This window comes from Nothobranchius furzeri, chromosome 1 (assembly GCF_043380555.1).
Source record: "Nothobranchius furzeri strain GRZ-AD chromosome 1, NfurGRZ-RIMD1, whole genome shotgun sequence".
NCBI lineage: Eukaryota > Metazoa > Chordata > Actinopteri > Cyprinodontiformes > Nothobranchiidae > Nothobranchius > Nothobranchius furzeri.
In genome coordinates this window covers 94859242-94880177 of record NC_091741.1, presented here as the reverse complement: position 1 = coordinate 94880177, position 20936 = coordinate 94859242, and the positions used below count along the sequence as shown (strand labels likewise).

Genomic DNA, 20936 nt, shown 5'->3' with positions numbered 1-20936 from the left:
TTGACAATGAAAATTGCGCCCACATTTTCAAAGTTAAACACATCTCTTTTAACAACGGTAGTTTCTGCATTTATACTGCTCCGCTTCAGCCCCCCTCCCCCTGCGCAGCGGCCGCAAACTCACTGATGCGCCTGCAGCCTCTCAGAGTTCCTGCTGCTCTAAACATTTTAAATAATTATTTCATTTTCTGTTCCTCACTTCTGATTACCTTCAATGGTGTCTGTTTGTTGCAACCACCAGGTACAAAAACTAACTTGTTTTTATATGACTATTTTTCTGTCCTGCCTGTTTATTATCTTCCTGCATCTCCTCTCAATTCTGAAGAAAAACTGTTACATGGCTTCATATAGATATACACCTTATGAGTTTTCTTTGAACTGCAGTTCTAAAAGATCTACCAACCGCAAAAACAGTGGAGTGCGTGCTGCTCGCCAGCCACTTCAGTGAGATGCGTCACCAGAGGACAAAACAGGTGATGCGCTCCGCTCCACAGCAGCGAAACGGATCAGGCACAAATAAAAGACAGAAAACATTAAAGGAAATGAGCCGACATGAACGATCGCGTGTTAAATTAGTTTTTGAGGTGGCGACACCTGATTTGATAATGTCACTGTGGCCATGCTCAGGACACAGATGTCTGGAGCGTGTCAACGATCAGAGCTTTGCATGCACAAGCTGGTTAAGATTAGGATGGGGGTGAGGGGAAGGTTAAATTGCAAGAGGGTAAAGGTCATTTGGTTAAAGGCCCGTTTTACCGCGGGTGTCAGTACCGACGCTCTGGCACAGTGCGTCGCCTCCCGACGCGCAGGGGCTCATCACCTGCTGTCTTTTCTGAGGACTGCATCTTGTTGGTCATTATCACGCAACAATGACTAGTCGATGACAGGCATAAAAAGTCACTACAGAGCAGTGAATTCGACTAGTCAACTAGTCAACTAGTTCATACAACCCCTAGTAGGCACTGCTAGCCGACGATCCTGTGATGATTGGAGCGGCCGGGCCGAGACGTAAGCCTTTGCAACAGGATTCAGGCAGATGGGTGCCGTACCATCTCGGACTTTGTATGCTAGTGTTAGCAATTTGAATTTGATGCGTACTGCTAGCGGTAGCCAGTGGAGCTCAATGAACAGCGGGGTGACGTGTGCTCTTTTTGGCTGATTGAAGACCAGATGCACTGCTGCGTTCTGGACCATTTGAAGAGGTCTCACAGTACAGCCTGGAAGACCAGTTAGAAGGGCATTGCAGTAATCGAGGCGGGAGATGACAGTAGATTGCACCAGGAGCTGGGTGGCATGTTGTGTTAGGTATGGTCTGATCTTTCGTATGTTATACAGCGCAAAGCGGCATGAACGAGCAACAGAGGCAACATGATCTTTAAAGGTCAGGTGTTCATCAATCACAACACCCAGATTTCGAACTGCCTTTGAAGGAGCCAGAGATAGGAAGTCATTTTGGATTGAGATATTGTGCTGTATGGATGGTTTTGCTGGGATGACAAGTAGATCAGTTTTAGAGAGGTTGAGTTGGAGATGGTGGGATTTCATCCATTTTGAAATGTCAGAGAGACAGTTTGATATTCGTGCATATTGGGTGCACCTGTCCAACTGCTCGTTAATGCAAATCAGCCAATCACATGGTGGCAACTCGATGGCATTTAGGCACGTTGACATGGTCAAGATGATCCGCTGCAGCTCAAACCGAGCTTCAGAAAGGGGAAGAAAGGTGATTTAAGTAACTTTGAATGTGGCATGGTTGTTGATGCCAGACAAGCTGGTCTGGGTCATTCAGAAACTGCTGATCTTCTGTGATTGTCACACACAGCCATGTAGGGATAACAGAAAAAGGGCAAACATCCAGTGAGCAGCAGTTATGTGGGCAAAAATGTCTTGCTGATGCCAGAGGTCAAAGGAGAATGGCCAGACTGGTTTGAGCTGACAGAAAGGCAACAGTAACTAAAATACTCACTTGTATGCAGAAGAGCATCTCTGAACGCACAACACGTCGAACCTTGAGGCAGATGGGCTGCAGCAGCAGAAGACCACACCGGGTGCCACTCCTGTCAGCTAAGAACAGGAAACTGGCAAAAAAAATTCCTGGCACACTTTAGGCCCCTTAATACAAATTGATCATCATTGCAATGCCACAGCTGAGTATTGTTGCTGACAATGTCCATCCCTTTGTGACCACAGTGTACCCATCTTCTGATGGCTAATTCAGCAGGATAATGCGCCATAAAACTCGAATAATCTCAGACTGGTTTCTTGAACATGACAATGAGTTCACTAAGCTCAAATGACCTCCACAGTCACCACATTTCAATCCAATGGAGCACCTTTGGGATGTGGTGGAACGAGACATTCGCATCACGGATGTGCAGCCGACAAATCTGCAGCAACTGCGCGATGCTATCACATCAATATGGACTAAAATCTCTTAGGAATGTTTCCATTACCTTGTTGAATCTATGCCATGAAGGATTAAGGCAGTTCTGAAGGCAAAGGGGGTCCAGCAAGATGTACCCAATCAAGTGAGTGTATTACATAGGCTACTTTAAGAATAAATTTTTTTTAAACTTTTATTTCATATCTTGACCTCATACCAGTGGCTAAAAGCAGCTGGCACAATAAAAGCATGAATAGCTCCAAATGAGAAATCCAAAAGCAAATAATACAGCAGATCAAGATCACCTTTGCTAAACATATAACAATATAAAATCTCTGAATATGGTCCATGTTCATATAAACTTTTACCATGGCAATAAAAAAATATTTTCTATGAAACATAAAAAACGTTCATTCAATATGTGACAAAATGCAAAACATCCCTCCAAGGCACTTTCTCCTATAAACAGTTTAAGTCGTTTTTTCTTTGGCACGGTGGGTCTGTGACAGTAAAACACTGCAATGTATCCTGACACAAAAGCGCTCCTGACAAATGACCATTTTTACATCGTGTCTTTTGAAATAAATTGTCCAACCACAAACAGGAAACATTTAGAAAAAGAGCGCAAAATGACAGAATTTCAGTCTTTATTTTTTGGTGTTTTTTTTTTTTTTTTTTTTTTTAGAAAACGTATAGTAGAAATTTCAAATCTTATAAATCACAAACATGTGACTGAACCTCTGTAAGGTCCAAGTCTGGAGATTTTAGCTCATCCTGTAAACACCTCTTCAGGTCTGTTTCATCATTCTAACTAAAGTAGAAAACGAGATAATCACAAAGGCTCATATGAAGATGAACCCAAGTGTCTGACATTGAATAACTCATTCTACGTTATTAATTATAATTTAAATGTAATCCACTCACAGCAAATCCAGGAGCACTACTCAAACTCTCTTCAAAACATCTTTTACATATTATGCCTTCGTACTGGAGAGAAAGACCAGCAATTTAAAAATACCCTTTTAAAAAGATATCATTATCAAACTATTGTCAAAATATCAATGCAGGCAGGCGCTTTAACTAATTTGAATGTTTTAGACAAAATCATTATCATCATCATCAGCATCATTTTGATATATGAAGCACATGCCGGATAACCGGTTAAGGCATAACCAACTGAAAACAGAAGATAGATCCATGCTTCCCTCTCAGTTTTTAGAAAATAACCAGAATTAACTAAAAAAAAACAATGATACTGTTGTTAGTCACAATGCCTTTTGTTTTAAAATATACATCGCAAAGGTCTGTAAGTTTGCTAACATATTATGATCACTGTCTTGTTTCCTGTAATCACTGATAGTGCAGGAATATCTTACTGAAAGTTAAGTTCATCTGAGTTGTAAATGTCACTGATAGTTATTTCAGGACTCAGCCCATGGAGCTCACACTGTTTTATTATCAGAGGAAAGAAACTCCAAGCTGAAGGTAGGTGCTGCTGCCGACTCCTGATCAACTGGAGGTGCAACCTAAAGAAAGAGGTTTGATCAACTACAAAATAAAACACAAGAGATGTGCACTACATCAACTCAGGAGGTAGGCTAAATTCCTTTTAAATTATGCAGGCTATTTAGGGTTGATCATCTGTGTTTACTTGTGTACCTCAGGGTGAAGGGGCCTACGCTGAGAGTAGATTGGAGGTTGTCCACGTCGACACAAGAATGTGAGGGGTCCATGCCACACTGAAGGGGATATAGCTACAATGTAAAATGCATGTTTTAAAAAAGCCACAAGGCTGAGAGCTGGACAAATATAAACACTTGACAGGGATTAAAGAAATTAGCTGTTGGTCCTCTCCAGTCCATGTTGCCTTTAACACTAGAACCAGCTAAAGGTCATTTACCACTTTTCCATATTCAGGTCAGTGTAAGTCTCTGAGTTTAGTACGTTTCCAGGAATTTGTGACTTTTCCTAAAATGCATCTAATTTACAGTTTGTGAAGTATGAGATTTTTGTGATCAAATGAAGGAAATATGATCTTAGATACCTGGAACTGCCAGAGCTTATCAAATTGACCCCACTAATAGCGCCTTCACACCTGGGCCAGCACGATCCCGTCCAGGTAGTGTTATTTGTATTCACATCTGGGCAGACTGTGCATTTTCCGTGCCTGGTATTTCAGACCTCTGAGAGGGAGTAGGAAACAGTGTCCTTCATATCAGAAGTCTCCAAACAACACTGCTCATGGCCACCTTTACTTACTACCTTAAGGAGTACACCACTGACTTATCTGCACATCATTTGCCCCGCCCATGTGCTCGGAGATTTTGAAGTTCTTGTGAAGGCTGTGTGAACAAAACCTGGCCATTGGCGACGGGGCCCGATATGAAAACGCAATTAGCAGTTCTAGTCAGTATAGAAATCTGAGCAATTCTGGTGTTACATTATTTAATGAATAATTATGCTGTAAGTGTAGCCAAAGTTATTGTGGTGGCCCATGAGTGTAGAGGAGAAAGTGTTGCTGGGGCTGCAAATGACTTTTGAATTTGTTTATGACTTAAAGGCTGAATGTGGAACACGAACACTAAAGCGACATCTAGTGTGTGGAGGTTGTAGTTGCAACAGTTGAACAAGGTTTCCAACCGTCGGGATACCAGGCCAACACGTGAAATTTTTATTTGGGTCCATCTGTTTTGGGCTTCACCTAAACTCACTCTGGTTTTAGATATTTTATGCTCTGGGCTTTTTAGGCCAGAAATTGAGCTTAATGTTCACGTGGGTCATTTACTAACCAGAGCCTCAACTGATTCCTCAAGGTCTTGTGGGTGAGATCCTGCAACTCACTCAATTCTCAACATCTAAGTGAAAAACTCTGACATGAAAGGCAGCTGGCAATGTTCACCATGGCTTTGGGAAATAAGCTTATTTATATGCCAAATATGCCAATTCTAGACCCATTTTGAGTAGTCAAATAAAATCTACAGAAATTTGTTGTGGCAGAATTTAAGCATTTATGGGCTCATCCATCATGGCACGCCAGAGAGGGAAGGCTGTAGATGACTTAGCAGTCAGGTAAGAGCAGAGCACAACACCAACCATTAGCATTAGCAACATGGCAGAACTCCTTCAGGTTTGTGTTTTTTTGCAGAGATAAAACAATATCATTGCAAAATTGCGTTGCTGTTACCCAGTCAGAGGCGAGATCAGGAAAATAGGACTTCAAATCCTGCTGTCTGCTGCCACTTCCGGCTGACTTCTAAGTACTCTAACAGGATCGTCTGATCTTTTTTTTTCCCCAGAGAAGGATTTACAAGGCATTCACTCCTACTAGAGACAGCTGCAAATGTTTTAAAAAATATGAGAAAATCTGATCTCTAAACGTTTGGACACCCTGTTCTATGTAATTATCTCAGCATTTATTCATCTGAATGTTCCTTAGTAATATCCAACAGGATGAAGACGAGGTGGACAATTCAAGTTTTGTCTGAGGTGATTTTATTTTGTTTTAAAACAGACTTATGGGTTGATGAAAGAACAATGAAGAATAATTTTTTAAGCAATTTGCGCCTGTTGGTGGATTTTCATCCTGGAAATGGAAACAGGGACCTTTAGTTAAACATTTGAGAATGATATAAAGCACTTAATCTCATTTTTAAAATACTTACATTATAAACCACAACAGGTACTTCCCCTATCTCAGGAATAGATCTGTCATCGGGAGGATTTTCACGAGACTTTGTACAACAGTAACATTGTAAACCAAGGGCAGTAGCAACAATCGAAAGATATTTGAATGTTCCGACTGAATTAGATCCTGTTAGAACACAAAGGCATTGGAGAGAATTTGAGTTGGAATAACCAGAGATTGTTGGGATGTAAAGACATTAACTCACCTGATGTCCCATAGATTTGTGGGAGTACTGTGTGTGTTTGTTGTCATAACTTTCAACTGCATTAGTCTGAGTATAACTTCTGGGGTCATCGTCCCAGAGCCCTTGGTCTGTTGTCATCAATGTCACATGTTCATTTTTTACCTTTGGCAAAATATTGTCACTCCATGATCTATGATCAAAGGGATATTTAAAGATGGTGTTTTGGTTTATGACAAGGGATCTGGGATTTTCTGTAGCTGACTGATCAAAAAACATAAATTAATCTGGAAAAAAATTAAATTAATCTCACACGGCTTTTATTTCTCTTCCAGCTTTTACCGTTTACTGTGAGATGTACACTCAACACCAGGGTGTGGTCTTTTTGCCTGAAGCTGTAGAAGCCGTTGTCTGCCTGAGTGAGCTTTGAGATCCTCCAGATGTTATTCTTGACTTTTCCTCTTTTCTCATCACTGCTCTGAAGGTCCGTGTTATTCCACAGGATCACTGGCTTGTGCTGACTGTCTAGCTCTGAAGTGAACTCCAGGTATTGAGTTTCTGTTGAGACGTTATAATCCAGCTCATCCCCATAAGACCCTTCAACACAATCTGAAGCTGCAAATGAAGGAAACAGGATCAGCCTAATATTAGAGATTATGGACAGCGTAAAGTCTTTTCTCTTAAAGGGGTCCTAGAACTGTTCTTTGAGCCTCTATCAGATGAAACTTTGTTGAGGCTCACAATGGCCCAGGAGACATGACAAATGGCCAAATAGCACCCAGTAGAAAACTAGAATGAATATTAAATGAGCTGTCTGCTGATTGGCCAGTCTACCCCGATGATTATATGATGAATGATATACCTGAAAAAAACTATAACGAGGGGTTGACGAGAAAGTATTGGGTTGTACTACATTGATCTGAGGGGAGGGGCACACACAAGGAAGTGTTCTATGCTTTGGTTGGGGGGGTGGGGGGGGGGGATCAGCCGTCAGACTGGACTGCAAGCTATGGATTTATCTGGCATTCATTCAAAGTCTGTATATTCCCTGTACACATCTTGGAACATGAGTGATACTCCTACATTCTTCTTTGCTGCTTTCCTCATGTCCCACAAGAACATTAGCAGTAGCTCAAGATACCCTTAGCAGTTCCTTGAGCTAGTGTTGTTCTGTGGTTAGCATGTATCTTAACATGTTTATTACCAACTGGGTCTAGACATGTGAATTTTAAGCAGTTGTGTCTAAGTGGACTGTAGCCACTGCAACGTGTTATTACAGCTCTAGTCAGTCTTGAGTGTCTCTCAGCGGCCATTACAAAATTACTGATTACAGTTTTTCTCAGTCGCTTTGGTGCGTTTCTCAGAACACTATTAACATTTGCACAGCAGTTAGTGCATTTCTCAAAACAATTAGTGCAAACTGCAAAACCAAGTGGATAGCCTGCAAAAGCATGTCACTTGCTCAAAATTGATAATCCATTCCTCAAAAGCAAGTATTCATGTCAATGAAACTTTCAGTGCCATCAAAATGAAAAGTCTTGACACCATCTCTATGAACAAGATAGTCAAATGGCTTTGTCATGTTTTCACTACGACAGTTTAAAATTTCAGTGTTTTCCATTGCAAGAATATTTGGTGACACCAGAAAATGCTCAAGACAGCACTGTGCCCTACTTGTACAGCCATTTGAAATGTGCAGTAAAGTTACTGTAGATGTTATGGGAGTTTTGGGAGTAACTGAGACACTGAATACTTACGTTTTACATTTTTACTGTATAGAAGTGTTTGTAATTCTACAGCATTGTGCAAAAGGAAAATATGTTACAGTCACTTGTTTACTGTAGAATACATGTAAACAAAAAATCACCCTTTTGGTAGAGCTGTGCACAAATGTGAACAATATACAGTACATGTAACAGTACATACAGTATTGCACAGTACTGTAACATACAGGTACAGTAAATCATTCTGGCACATCCAGACGTTCCTGTCTGTCTGGCCACATATTTTCATCTACATCACAATGGATGTCGTCCCTCGCAATGCAGCGAGGAAAGTATCTCCTGGAGTGGAGAAGTATACAGAAGTATAGAAATGGTACACACTAGCTCCTGCTCAGTTCATATATGCTTGCCAATTGAGGATTCACCTCCTCATGAGTGACAGATGAAATTCACCTGTGATCAATTGTTCAATTTAGGAGACATTTCCAGAATACAGTTTTTCTCAGTCGCTTTGGTGCGTTTCTCAGATCAGAATTAAAATTCTCATAACTATTAGTTCAACCTCCACAACATTTAGTCATTTGTGCACATCATAGTAGCAATTTCTCCTTTCTCTGAACCAACTGCAAATGATTTTGGACATGTATCAGTTGCTTTCATACATTTCTCTGCTGTTTTTTGACATTTCCATTTGCTTATGTCATGTCAGTCAAAATGAATTATACTTATGGATGCTGAATAGTCACTCTCAATAAAACTAATAGTCTTACTTTCATTGCTTGAGTCATTACACACAAAATTGTTGAACTAGTTATCAAATGTCAAATATCAGTCATCTGTCAAGCAAATTCTATACCTATATACAGAGCATGGAACCCTCAGGTCTTCTCTATGGTGACAACACTGCTTACAAAAAGCATACATTCTATGTATTTTACCAATACAGCCCATTTTTTAGTTAACAAAGCACACAAAACAACTCAATCACCACATTTTGAACAATAATAATTAATTAGTGATTACATTTTACATTCCTATACCAGCTGTTAGGTGTGTGGTTTAAGTTGATGTTAATCCTAAGGCAAATTGTACTAAAGCTGAAAAAGCATTTTGTGTGAAACGAAGTTTTAAATAGTCGTCCTCAAAAAGAGACGAATATAGAAGTACTTACAGTTTGTGGAGCAAATTTACATAAATCAGATCCTCATTCATGTTCTGCTGTTTAGCTCCAAATCATATGTAAACAAACATGATTGAAACCCAAATACACTTTTATTTTGAAGGAAGTCACTGTTTAGTTTAAAAACTGTGAGAAACCATTATATGCATATTAAATAAGCTAATAATGATGGCTTTTATACTCACACTAATGTTTTTAAGCAACTTTTTTACATTTATTTTATACCATAAATGTATTTCTGACACAGATTAGAACTCTGTTAAAATGTAACTTTGATTTAACGTGTTTGTCAGTAGCCTGATAGGATGACAGCAATATCCCATCCCAAGATGCCGGCTACATTGAGGTGAAGTGTACAATCTTGGAAAAGATGCACATGCCCACAACATGCCCTACAGGTAGAAATTGTAAGTTGCTTTGGATAAAGGCGTCTGCTAAATGAATAAACATAAACATAAAAGCCATTCAAAAATTCAAAGGTTTGACCCCTTTCTGCAGGCCCCCTCCCTACAGTCTCAGAATCTGATGGTTGCAGAAAATGGCATAACACTGGATACAGTCGATAGGCTACTGAGCAACAACCATAAAAATACATTATTTTATATTTTTAACCTGAGGTTGGCACCTTTTCTGCCATGATTCCTGTTGTAACGCACCTAGACACCAAAGATCATTTGCTGCTGTGGCCCCAATGTGTGGCCCCCAGACTCTGGAACTCTCTCCCCCTGAGCCTGAGATCAGTGGACTCAGTGGTCTCCTTTAAGAAGCAGATGAAGACTCACCTGTTCAAGCTGGCTTTGGTGTGACCATCACCCTCCTTATTCTGCTTTCCCTACCTACTTCACTTTCCTCAGGATCCACTGATTTCCCTCTTTCTTATTAACTCTTTCACTACATTTTTTAATCACAAATGTCTATTTTTACTTCTTTTAAACATATTTTGAATAATTTTCTAAATTCTTTTTTATATTTAAAGGTTTTTTTTATGAAGCGCCTCGTGATTTTTATCTTGAGAGGCGCTATAGAAGACATTGTTTCTTCTTCTTCTAACTTATGTAGACGGTTAGCTAAGTGCGTTACAAAAGGAACGTCTGGAAAAGGTGTCCTTCAAACCTGAGACAACTGGAGCAGTTTGCTCATGGGGAGTGGGCCAAAATACCTGCTGAGAGATGCAGAAGTCTCACTGAGAATTACAGGAAGATTACAGTGATTTCCTCAAAAGGTTATACAACAAAATATTAAGTTACGTATACCATCATTTTTCTCCAGGCCTGTTCCAGGAGGGTTCAACAAAAAAAAGTCTGGGAACCAAAAGTGGTCTGGACTAGGTATTCATTCATGAGGTCGCCAGTCCTCCATAATTTAAGATCTCTGGAACAGCGTTTTTAAATAACTACAGATTGTCGTTGGTTTTCCATGAAATTCACTAGCTTTGGAAAATTGTCTTGAATATATATGTAGGATAAAATCTTTGCAGTCCAATTGCTGTTTCACCAGTTTAATTTAAAAAAAACTGTGTTCAGCAGTGGATTGTGAAGCATTTATTTGGTATTTTAATTTATCTCTTCTTGTCTTCTTTATTTCAACGCCTTCAGTTATCTTTTTACACATTCACCTGACTCAGTTCTGGGCAGGGTACTGAAGCTGTGATCATATATATATATATATATATATATATATATATATATATATATATATCAATTATTGTTATTAATATTTTTTCTTTTCTTTTGCATTCTGCAGAAAGCGACCTCCTGGCTGGAACTATGTCCATCGCCATGACGCGGGGGGGTCAGTGCGCATGCGCGTTCTGCAGACAACCGCTTCTGCTGCTACTGCTGCTTCTGCTGCTTCCACTTGTCTTCATCCACGCTAATTCTGGAACATTTCGGGCGGTGGATCGGTTTTAATAATCGTGCAGGTGAGTTCTAATGAGATCATCATGCACTGAGCCACCAATTACTGACAAAAGGTCAAATCGTCCCGTTGTTTGGTTGTGAATGACGTTCGGGGGCGGAGAAACCTGTTTGACACCTGAGTGGACTTTAGATTGGACCAGATGGGTGACAGCGCTGGCTCTGTGTGTGTGTGTGTGTGTGTGTGTGTGTGTGTGTGTGTGTGTGTGTGTGTGTGTGTGTGTGTGTGTGTGTGTGTGTGTGTGCGTGCGTGCGCGCGCGCGTGATGGTAGGCTGTGCACAGACGCAGTTTTAGCAGATCTCCCTTCCTCCTCCTCTTGCAGCTTGTTGATTGATGAAGGCATGTGATGTTCCGACTGGCCGCTTGTTTTCAGAGCGGAGGGTGGGAGTGAATGACAATTATGTTTACAGATGCAACAACCTGCTGTGTTTACAGGAGAACATGTTCACCGACGTGCTCCTGATCGCACTTTCCACCCTCCATCTGTGTGCAGGTAAAATCTGAGCAACCTCTAGTTTCATGTCATCGTTTAATTACAGCTCTATAGACCAGTTAGCTGTTTATTTTTAATGTTGTTACCAGTAATGAGCAATGGAAATCATAATAGACACTGGAGTGTTGATCATGGTCCCTATAGGCCGATTATTTTAAGTAAAAAATTTGTTTGGAGGTTCTGAATTATCCAAAGATATCAGTTATGTATTATTTTATACTGTTAGAGTTGCATGAGAGATCAAACTGTGTTTTTATTCTCCCTGCAGGTTGGGAGTTACTTGGTGAGTCAACAGCTTTGTTTCACCACTAAACGTTTATCTTTATAAAGACTTTTAAACGTCAGAGCTTTAACGTCTTTCTTCTGCGGCCCGTCAGGTGAAAGGGAAAAAGTCCAAACGGTTTGTGTTGGGAAGGAATTTCGGCTTCCGGTGGACTCAACGTCCAGGATTGTGACATTTACACCGGATGGGGATGGGGTGAGACGCGTCCTGCTGGAGAAAACCACAGTGAGTAGGAGTTTTGTGTATTTTAAACAAAGAATGATCTTATTTTAAAACTCTGGTAGGTAGGAGAGTTTCTTGTTGGATAACCTTTGATCTGTGTTGTAATGAAGCAAAGTGACCAGACGGTCTTGTCTGCGACTGCAGGTGAAGGACCCGCGGTTTGAGTGGACCAGAGACAAGACCTTAGTCCTGAAAGAGGCGACTCACAGCGATCAGGGGGTGTATGCCAACAAACTGTCTCACCTCTTCACATACGAGACGGTTCATCTGATTGTTTCAGGTCAGCTTTCCCTGCATGTCAGGATAATCAGACGTTTGAATCTCAACATTGCTCTAAACTTCCTGTTTCTGTCCCGCACCAGAATGCATCAGGCCCTACCGTAAAAGCTACGGGGAGACCTTTGAGCATGGGATTCCTGAAAATGCTTCCCTGCTGGAGTTTTATCCCCGTGGGGCTCCACCTGAGGCCATGCCGATCATCTTGTGGAACCGGACGAACCCTGAAACAAGCGACGCTGGTCGGGGGCGGCTGCTGCGAGGAGGGAGGGTCTGGTTGGCGGAGAAAGTCACGCAGGCGGATCAAGGCAACTACACCATAAAAGACGACGACGGGAACGTACTGTCTCGTAGCACCCTCTCAGTTCGTGGTGAGCTCCAGAGCTTTGAGAGGATTCTGTTTTTCGTTTTTTGGCAACAATAGGATGATAATTTTTTTCATCCTCTTTGTATCTGTTACTCTGTCATACCTCCATGTCTCCTCCATCACCCACTGCTGCTTTTGATCTGCATCCTAATGCAGGGCACTCCTTCAATATTTCTCGCTTCACCAAGGAGTCTCTAACCCTTCCCTTATTTCTCCCTCTCCATCACGCCCATCTCATTTTTACCCCAAGTCGAATTCCAGATGAGTCGTCCCTGGGCCCTTTCGACCCAAAGCCCCCCCGCGGCCCCGTGCAGCTGCTTCGCGAGGGCCACATAACGGACCACGACCTGCGCTACAGAGGAATCGTCTCTCTGAGCAGGAACGGATCCATCCATGAGGTCGTCATCATCAGACTCACATCAAGACATGACGGGCTGTACGAAGTCAGAGACGGGGATGGAAACCTCGTGTCTTCTACGTATTTACACATGATCGGTGAGCAGCGCTGCGCATTCACCTGGAAATTAACTTCCTGCTCAGTTGTGCAAAGTTTATCCAATTTCTGTCCCATCTGTCTTTCTGATCTCAGAAAAAAGGGGAGGGACGTGGCGAGCGCTCTTCAAGTCCATTTCTGTCCCATCTGGAATGTTTGTGTCGCTGGCCGGTTTCATCCTGTTTATGAAGCGCTACCCAAACTGCAGCCTGTCACAGATCATCACGGGCATCAGGACAAACCGCGCGGCGCCATCCAACCCTCCCAGGGTCAACATCCAGGTGAGGAGGACAGAACTCCACCGTGTGTAGCCCCGCCCACTTTTAGTCTCCTGCCATAGATTAAATGGTATTTCTGATTCTGAGCTTGCATCATGTGCAAATATGCATCTTTTAAATTAAATAGCCCTTTGGAATGCTGACGCACAGCAGGAAGAGCAAATCAAACCACAACATGTCCTATGACTGTTAGTAAAAGTGAAGTTAAAATTAATTTAGATGTATTTATAAAGCACTGTTTGGAAGATCAAAACTCCCAAAGAGCTGTAAATAAACACTCTTAATGATCCAGGAAATAAAATCTAAGTAAAAAAGCTGAGTTTTATTCTGTGTTTGTTACTGCAGAACTACAGTCAGACCCTTCAACAGCCTCCAGCCTACTATAGCCATCCCGAGCATCCTGTTACACCAAGAAAATGGACCCCAAGAGCCAGTCCTGCTCACTCTGTAAGGCTTATCATCGCTTGGGGGGGCTGGAACAGAGTTGAGTGTCTAAGCACATTGTTGTTGTGTACTTCCAGGGCTACACTCCTGTTCTGATGGAGACGGTGGGAGATGAAAACCAGGAACTGCAAAGACTGACAGCTGGTAGCTCCCCTCGTCATAATGTGACCACTGAGGTAAAACAGCAGAGTTGTGATGGATGGCAAGTTACGCGCTTTTTCAAATCCATTGCTGTCGCACCTCTCCAGCAGGAAAAACCTACAGAGGAAGAGGAAAATATTTCCTTTTCTGTTCCTGGAGCGTCAGACTGCCTCCATTCCTGCGAGGACTGTGTCCAGTTCCAGATCAAGAAAGACGGAGATGAGGAAAGGTGGAGCAAATCCAACAACTTATTTTCCGCGCTGCCTCTAGATACGGACACTTCTGAATCTTGCAGTGTTTACACATCAAATAAACTGGACTTTCTATAAAAACGGAGGCTAGGATGAGATGAGAAGTGAAGCTTGAGGCATGGAAATATTACAGTAGATGATTCTAAGCTGACATGAACAATCTCATGTGCACCAGTTTGCACACTTTTAATTCTTGGGTTTGTACTGAGTTTTGAACCACGGGTTGAGCGTTACCCTTCATGTCACACATTGCACTATGGTGCTCATGAAATCTCCTGCTGTTACCTACCTCCAGACCCTCAGGACCAACATGATCTGCACTGTCTTTGCCGGGTGTCTCAAGTGTTCATTGGCCTTCTATGATCCCTAGGTCTGCATAAACGTCAACATAGTTACTCTAAGGTTTGCAAGAGAAAATTATTAAAATGCCACATTATTATAGCATAAACTAAAGTGCATAATCATCCTGTTCATTCCTGACTGCTGCAAAAAATATTATAAATATCTGTCTTGCAGTTAAAGTTATTTTGCAGGTGTAGTGTTATTACCCTCTAGACAATTGTAGAAATGTAACCTATTATAGGGCAACAGCCTGTAAATCTGGGAACATATTATAGCATCACTAATGTAATTCATTATTGACTATCAGAAGGTTGTCTCTAAAACAATAAAATGTATATTTAACACAAACGCCTCATATTATCTATTCTTTGACTATAGAGAAATCTGCTTGAGCATGGGTCTGCATTCTTTACAATCCAAACGGCCGTTTTTCTCTCAGTCCATCCCAATAATTGTTCAGAGCCTCAACTGTTAGAGGACGTTCAGGAAAAACGCCATTTATGATAAAAATCTATGTTGGAGGTTTAACGTAGAGGAAAGTTATCTTCTTTTTTTTTTTTTTTTTTTTGCTCAGATGTCTTGACATTAATGGGAGAATTCTGAGATTAAAGCAAGAAATATTTGTGCCTTCTTCAATAAGGAACTATTAGATTTGCTGTCATTTAAAAATATCCAACATTTGTTTCCATTAGTCAATTTTAAAATGATAAAAAAAATACTTTGGCAAACGTAGAATGGAGATTTTTCTCTGGGATGTTGATATTTGTGGAAAATTATGTCAAATGGTAATTGTAGTTTCATTTTGATGTGGATATTCAATGTAGTTATTCCATAAAACCCGAAAAGCTGCTTTAACCAACAATTTTTAATATGTCTATGTTAAAAATGTGCTTTTTAAAATAATTTTTATCTAAAGAGCCACTTGCACTGCTGGTTGCAGACCCCTGTAAGATTTTCAAGAGTGCAGTGGTGTGTTTTAAGCGGTGGAGGGCAGTGCAGACTGAAATGAGTGCGGTTTGATTGTTGGCGGAAACCAGCGACGAAGAAAAAGGAAGCAGTTCCTTTATAGCGGCAATGAAAGGACAGCGTGCTATCTCCAGTTTGAACTAAATATAAGTGTTCACAAGCGGGGGGAAATTCAAGACGCCAAAAAACACAGTCTACGTTTAGGAGGGCACTGTTAGGACTGCGTTTGGAACATGTCTTTGGTTTGTGCAAGTAAGTGAAGATGAAAATTTGCAGGACGGCGCCTGTGAGTTAGCTCGGTATCATGCTAATGCTACAAGCTAATGAAGCTAACATTAGCGGCCACGCAAACCGTATTTAACTTCAGTTTCCCTCCATTCTCTTTTTTTTCTTTGTTTTTACTGAGTTGTGAGCGTTATGCGCCCTCTCCTTTTGTTTGTTTGTAGTTTGCAACGAGGTGCCGGAGCACCCGTGCATCTCCCCGGTGTCCAATCATGTGTTTGAGCGGAGGCTGATAGAGAAGTACATCGCCGAGAATGGGACGGACCCGATGAACGGACAGCCGCTGTCCGAGGAGCAGCTAGTGGACATCAAAGGTGAACTACACCCTCGATTTGACTTTATTTAAGTTTGATTAACTTGATATTTTTGGACACTACGAATGAATTAATGAGTAAACGACGAGTTTGAAATTCGCATTGTATTAAAGCCTGTTTAACATGATAAACATGAAATGCTGAGTTATTCACACTGAAGTGGTTGTTTGGGACAGATTATTTAACCTAAGGCTAACCGATTATTAATCCAGGCATCAAAAGGGATCAAAATTAAAAATACAGTTTATTATAATAAAGGTAAATAACTAAACTTTTTGTCTTGCGTCGTTTTTAACTGAAATGATCATGGCCATCTGATCTTTCATTTATTTTATTTTTAATTGAGTCGTAATTTTAAAATAATGGTTTTAATTTATTATTAGTAACACTCTGATAAGTCTGGGCCTTTCAATAAACTGTACCAGTTCAATCCAGTTGCACACTGAAATAACATATTTAACTTAAAAAGGTTTGACTGAATTTTTCCTGGTTTGGAAAATGTCTTCCCGCTTAGTGACCCACCCCATCAGACCAAAGGCGCCATCAGCAACAAGCATCCCAGCTATTCTCAAGTCTCTTCAAGATGAGTGGGTGAGTGATGGAAACGGTCAGGAGGACACTCGTCCACCTCACACCTGTGTGTTATTGTTGACTATTTAGAACAGGAATCACCCTTTTATTTTTCACACAACAGCTGCTATTTGAACAAAAATAAATCTGAAAACTCGTCAAACACATAGATCAACATATGACACTTTTACGTAACTTTTGAAGTAATTTTGGGGTTTGTAAGCTCAAGTATTAAAGACATTGCTGTCATTTCTAATAAATTAATTTCAAATCTCAGGAAGAGTTGTTTTTTTTATGCGTCCTACAGGATGCCGTCATGCTTCACAGCTTCACCTTGCGGCAGCAACTGCAGACTACTCGCCAGGAACTCTCTCACGCCCTTTATCAACACGACGCAGCCTGCAGAGTCATCGCTCGACTCAACAAGGAGGTCACGGCTGCAAGAGAAGGTCTGTATGTCCTAAGAAGACACATCTTGGTGTTTCTAAAATGTTAATAGCCACTTGGCGTGTTATTTCAAAGGTTTATTTGTTAAATGGGAACATAAGCACGTTTAAAATGTCCTAAATGTGTTTATTTTGTTTTTGCAGCTCTGGCCACACTTAAACCTCAAGCTGGACTGGTGACCCCTCAGGCCGCCCCCGCCTCTCAGCCTGCTGCAGCAGTGAGTGACCCATGCCTAACTGTTTTAACCCTCAGCTCTTGGTAGTTTTAGTCCTCTTGTATAAAATATTCACATTTGTATTGCAGGGTGCTGGTGGAGAGCCTATGGAGATCAGTGAACAGGTGGGAATGACTCCAGAGATCATCCAGAAGGTAAAACACTTTTTTTATGTCCACAGAATTTTATTATTTTATTATAAGCTCATATTTCATTTTATTTAAACAATTTAATCTGTTTGATCATTCCAGCTGCAAGACAAGGCTACTATTCTCACCACAGAGAGGAAAAAGGTTTGTAGCATTTTTTCCTTGTTATAGTTATAACTTCCAACGGAAGGTAAAGTTTTTATATCTTGTGATTGTGTGTGATTTAAAAAGTTCCTTGTGCTTCTGTAGAGGGGAAAAACTGTTCCAGAGGAGCTGGTTAGAGCCGAGGATCTCAGCAAGTACCGCCAAGTGGCCTCCCACGCTGTAAGTGCAGAACCAGGATGATGAAGATGGTCCTATAAACGACTGAATGTGCTTCATCTGGTGGACTTGTTTCCTGTTTGCTTCAGGGTCTTCACAGCGCCAGTGTGCCTGGTATTCTGTCCCTGGACGTGTGTCCCTCAGACACCAGCAAAGTGCTCACTGGTACTCTGAGCTTAACTCTGTCCTATTTGATTTGGCGTTGTGTCGAATCACCCGCTCGGGGCCGATTTAGTCCAACGCTGACTGTGTTGTCGTCCTCCAGGTGGAGCTGATAAGAGTGTGGTGGTGTTTGACAAGAACGAGGAGCAGATTGTGGCGACTCTTAAAGGCCACACCAAAAAGGTCACCTCTGTCATTTTCCATCCATCTCAGGTGAGTCTTTGTCCGTTGGGGGTCTTTTATTGATAACTGAAGGAACGTGCCAGGTGTGATCCTTCTCTCTGACGTGTTCTCCCCTCTAGTCTATGGTCTTCTCTGCCTCTCCTGATGCCACCATCCGTGTGTGGTCTGTTACCGGGGGCAACTGCATCCAGGTGGTGCGTGCCCACGAAGCCAGCGTCACCGGTCTGTCCCTTCATGCTACTGGAGACTACCTGCTCAGCTCCTCTGAGGATCAGGTGGGCATGAATTAAGGTTTAAATCTCATCCGTAACAAGAGCAGGTGTGTGTTGAGCTGTTCCTTCTTAACGACCTTGTTGGGTTTGTTTTTCAGTACTGGGCCTTTTCTGACATCCAGACTGGCAGAGTCCTCACCAAAGTCACAGATGAAAGTGCCGGCTGTGGTAGGTGCCTCTCTGGTTGCTTCTGCCTTTGACGTCCTGTTTAGGAGTCTTCTGTTGGGCCGTAACGTTTCCGTTTGGACTCCACAGCTCTCACCTGTGCTCAGTTCCACCCTGATGGTCTCATTTTTGGCACCGGTACGGCTGATTCCCAGATTAAAATTTGGGATCTGAAGGAGCGCACCAACGTGGCAAACTTCCCGGGTCATTCTGGACCCGTCACCTCCATCGCCTTCTCTGAGAATGGTTACTACCTGGCCACAGGTGAGGAGCAATAACTGCAATCTGACACCTTTACAGACGTGTCCTTGACTTTATTTTTACCTCCAGGGTTCTGAATCGATAGAAAGTCCCCGTTAACGACGGCTGTTTTGTCTTCTCAGGTGCTCAGGACAGCTCCGTGAAACTGTGGGATCTGAGGAAGCTGAAGAACTTCAAGACCATCTCTCTGGACAATAACTACGAGGTGATTAATAATCATATTTAGATGTCTTCTTACAGGAAGGGAGTGGTCCAAGTGAGTCATTTGTGTACTGATGGTCTGAATGCTGATGCTGTGGATTATGGGTATGTTGCAGCAGTTCTCAGATGTGTTGATGCTCTTGTGTTGCTTCTGATTTCCTGTTCTTACCCTCGTTGTGGTTGTTGCCAGACTCAGGGTGTTGGAAAGCTTTGTTCCATCAAGTCACTTGGTGAAAGAGGACAGAAACACCGAGTCCCTTTTCTGTTTAATGCAGGAACGCCATTTCTGATGTGAGAAAAATGCTTCTTTGTTAGAAATGTCCTCCCTCGTAATCAGAGAATGCACTCTGTCTGGGGTGGAAGTGTTACCGATACGTTTAAATATTTATTCAAAACAAGCCTTGTGTTGCTCTCCTGATGCAGACTTGGGAACGGTGATTTTCCTTTCGGATCTCATCTGTCTTTGCTTCTCTTTCAGGTGAAATCTCTCGTGTTCGATCAGAGCGGTACCTACCTGGCTGTAGGAGGGTCCGACATCCGCGTCTACATCTGCAAGCAGTGGTCTGAGGTTCTCAACTTCACAGGTGAGCAGAGGAGAAACAGAAACCCTGTTCTGTGTTGATCAGCTGCGGAGCAGTGACTTAACCGGGAGACTTCTCTTTTCCTGCCTTAGACCACACAGGGCTGGTGACGGGAGTGGCCTTTGGAGAAAATGCTAAGTTCCTGACGTCTGCAGGGATGGACAGAAGTCTCCGATTTTACAGTTTGTAGAAAAGCAGAGGAGAAGAGGACATCTGCGTGGAGGAGGAAATGGTTTGTTTTAACCGGGCAGTTGCTTTGCTGGTCACTGTCATCTTTAGAAAAAAATAAACCATTAACCGTTTTCTTCTATTGTGTTTTATTCTTGTCCCGAAAATCTGTCACTTAAAATCGTCTGCTGTTTGAAACCACAGCAGAGGGGATAAAATAACACCTGCTGGCTTCGTGACTAAATGTGAGATGAAAACAGGAGCCAGCCGTTAAGTTCCTGTCCTGTTATAATTTGGCTGTAGTGTTTTACTTAATCTGTATGTGTGTGTGTGTGTGTGAGGGGTCTTCAGTTGCTTGTACTACATCTGCTGTGGTTCTATTACAAAGAAAAGACACAATCTACTTTGCTTCTTAATGTTGACCAGCTTCAGTACCGTATCTTTAGGGTCAGATGGAGATTAACCTGTAGTGATCTACAGGAGAACAGGTATTAGTAGATTTGTTCACTTCTGGTGAAATGCTTGTTTAGCCTTCCTTTGCTGTCATTTCCCTGTTTTTTTTTTTTTCCATTTAAACTTTTTTCCTAACTGTATATTTTTCATCACTTCCTGTTGTACCTGATGCATTTCTGCCTTTGATTATAAAATAAAATATCTTTTTCAAATGATTTCCTATATTTATTTAGAGATGTACAAGTTTTTACAAAAGGTCTTTCTTGAAAAATCTGTTAACGATACTGCTGATCAAATACATTTTTGTACAGCCTGAACATCACCGTTATGGATATTTGAATTTCAGGTAGTATCCGCCTTCTGTCAAGTTCATTCTAAACAGAACATAGCCTTTCAAAGTTAAAACATGCCCCCCCCCCCCCCCAAAAAAAAATTTCTAGTAAAATGTGCTTTTGTCCTGCTTTTTCATCAAGGGTTGCAATGTATTTTTAGACTTCTTTAAAAAAAACAGGAAGTCTGGGATGCATTTTATGGAACTTTTCATATTAATATGAAGAATACGCAGCCT

At 41.6% G+C, this 20936-nt stretch overlaps 2 protein-coding genes across 4 annotated transcripts; both read left to right on the top strand.

The window, feature by feature from the left end:
- Nucleotides 1-10937: 10937 nt before the first annotated feature.
- LOC107375973 (uncharacterized) lies at nt 10938-14547 on the top strand. 3 transcript variants are annotated; one of them, XM_054739025.2, is made up of 11 exons: nt 10938-11073; nt 11505-11562; nt 11831-11845; nt 11940-12070; nt 12212-12347; nt 12430-12714; nt 12867-13205; nt 13300-13484; nt 13827-13928; nt 14003-14101; nt 14177-14547. In XM_054739025.2, exons 2-11 carry the CDS (start codon nt 11511-11513, stop codon nt 14393-14395), a joined length of 1563 nt encoding a protein of 520 aa, XP_054595000.2. In that variant the 5' UTR covers nt 10938-11073; nt 11505-11510; the 3' UTR covers nt 14396-14547. The 3 variants fall into 3 exon arrangements, with proteins under 3 accessions (XP_054595000.2, XP_054594998.2, XP_054594999.2); XM_054739023.2 differs by having other exon boundaries at nt 14174-14547; XM_054739024.2 differs by having other exon boundaries at nt 10960-11073; nt 11480-11562; nt 14174-14547.
- A 1178-nt stretch (nt 14548-15725) lies between these two features.
- On the top strand, nt 15726-20583 carry prpf19 (pre-mRNA processing factor 19). The gene is made up of 16 exons (XM_015944839.3): nt 15726-15877; nt 16072-16221; nt 16736-16812; nt 17099-17240; nt 17382-17455; nt 17542-17607; nt 17704-17745; nt 17851-17925; nt 18012-18087; nt 18188-18297; nt 18387-18542; nt 18638-18707; nt 18795-18968; nt 19088-19170; nt 19645-19750; nt 19840-20583. Exons 1-16 carry the CDS (start codon nt 15859-15861, stop codon nt 19935-19937), a joined length of 1518 nt encoding a protein of 505 aa, XP_015800325.1. The 5' UTR covers nt 15726-15858; the 3' UTR covers nt 19938-20583.
- The last annotated feature ends 353 nt before the right edge of the window (nt 20584-20936 follow it).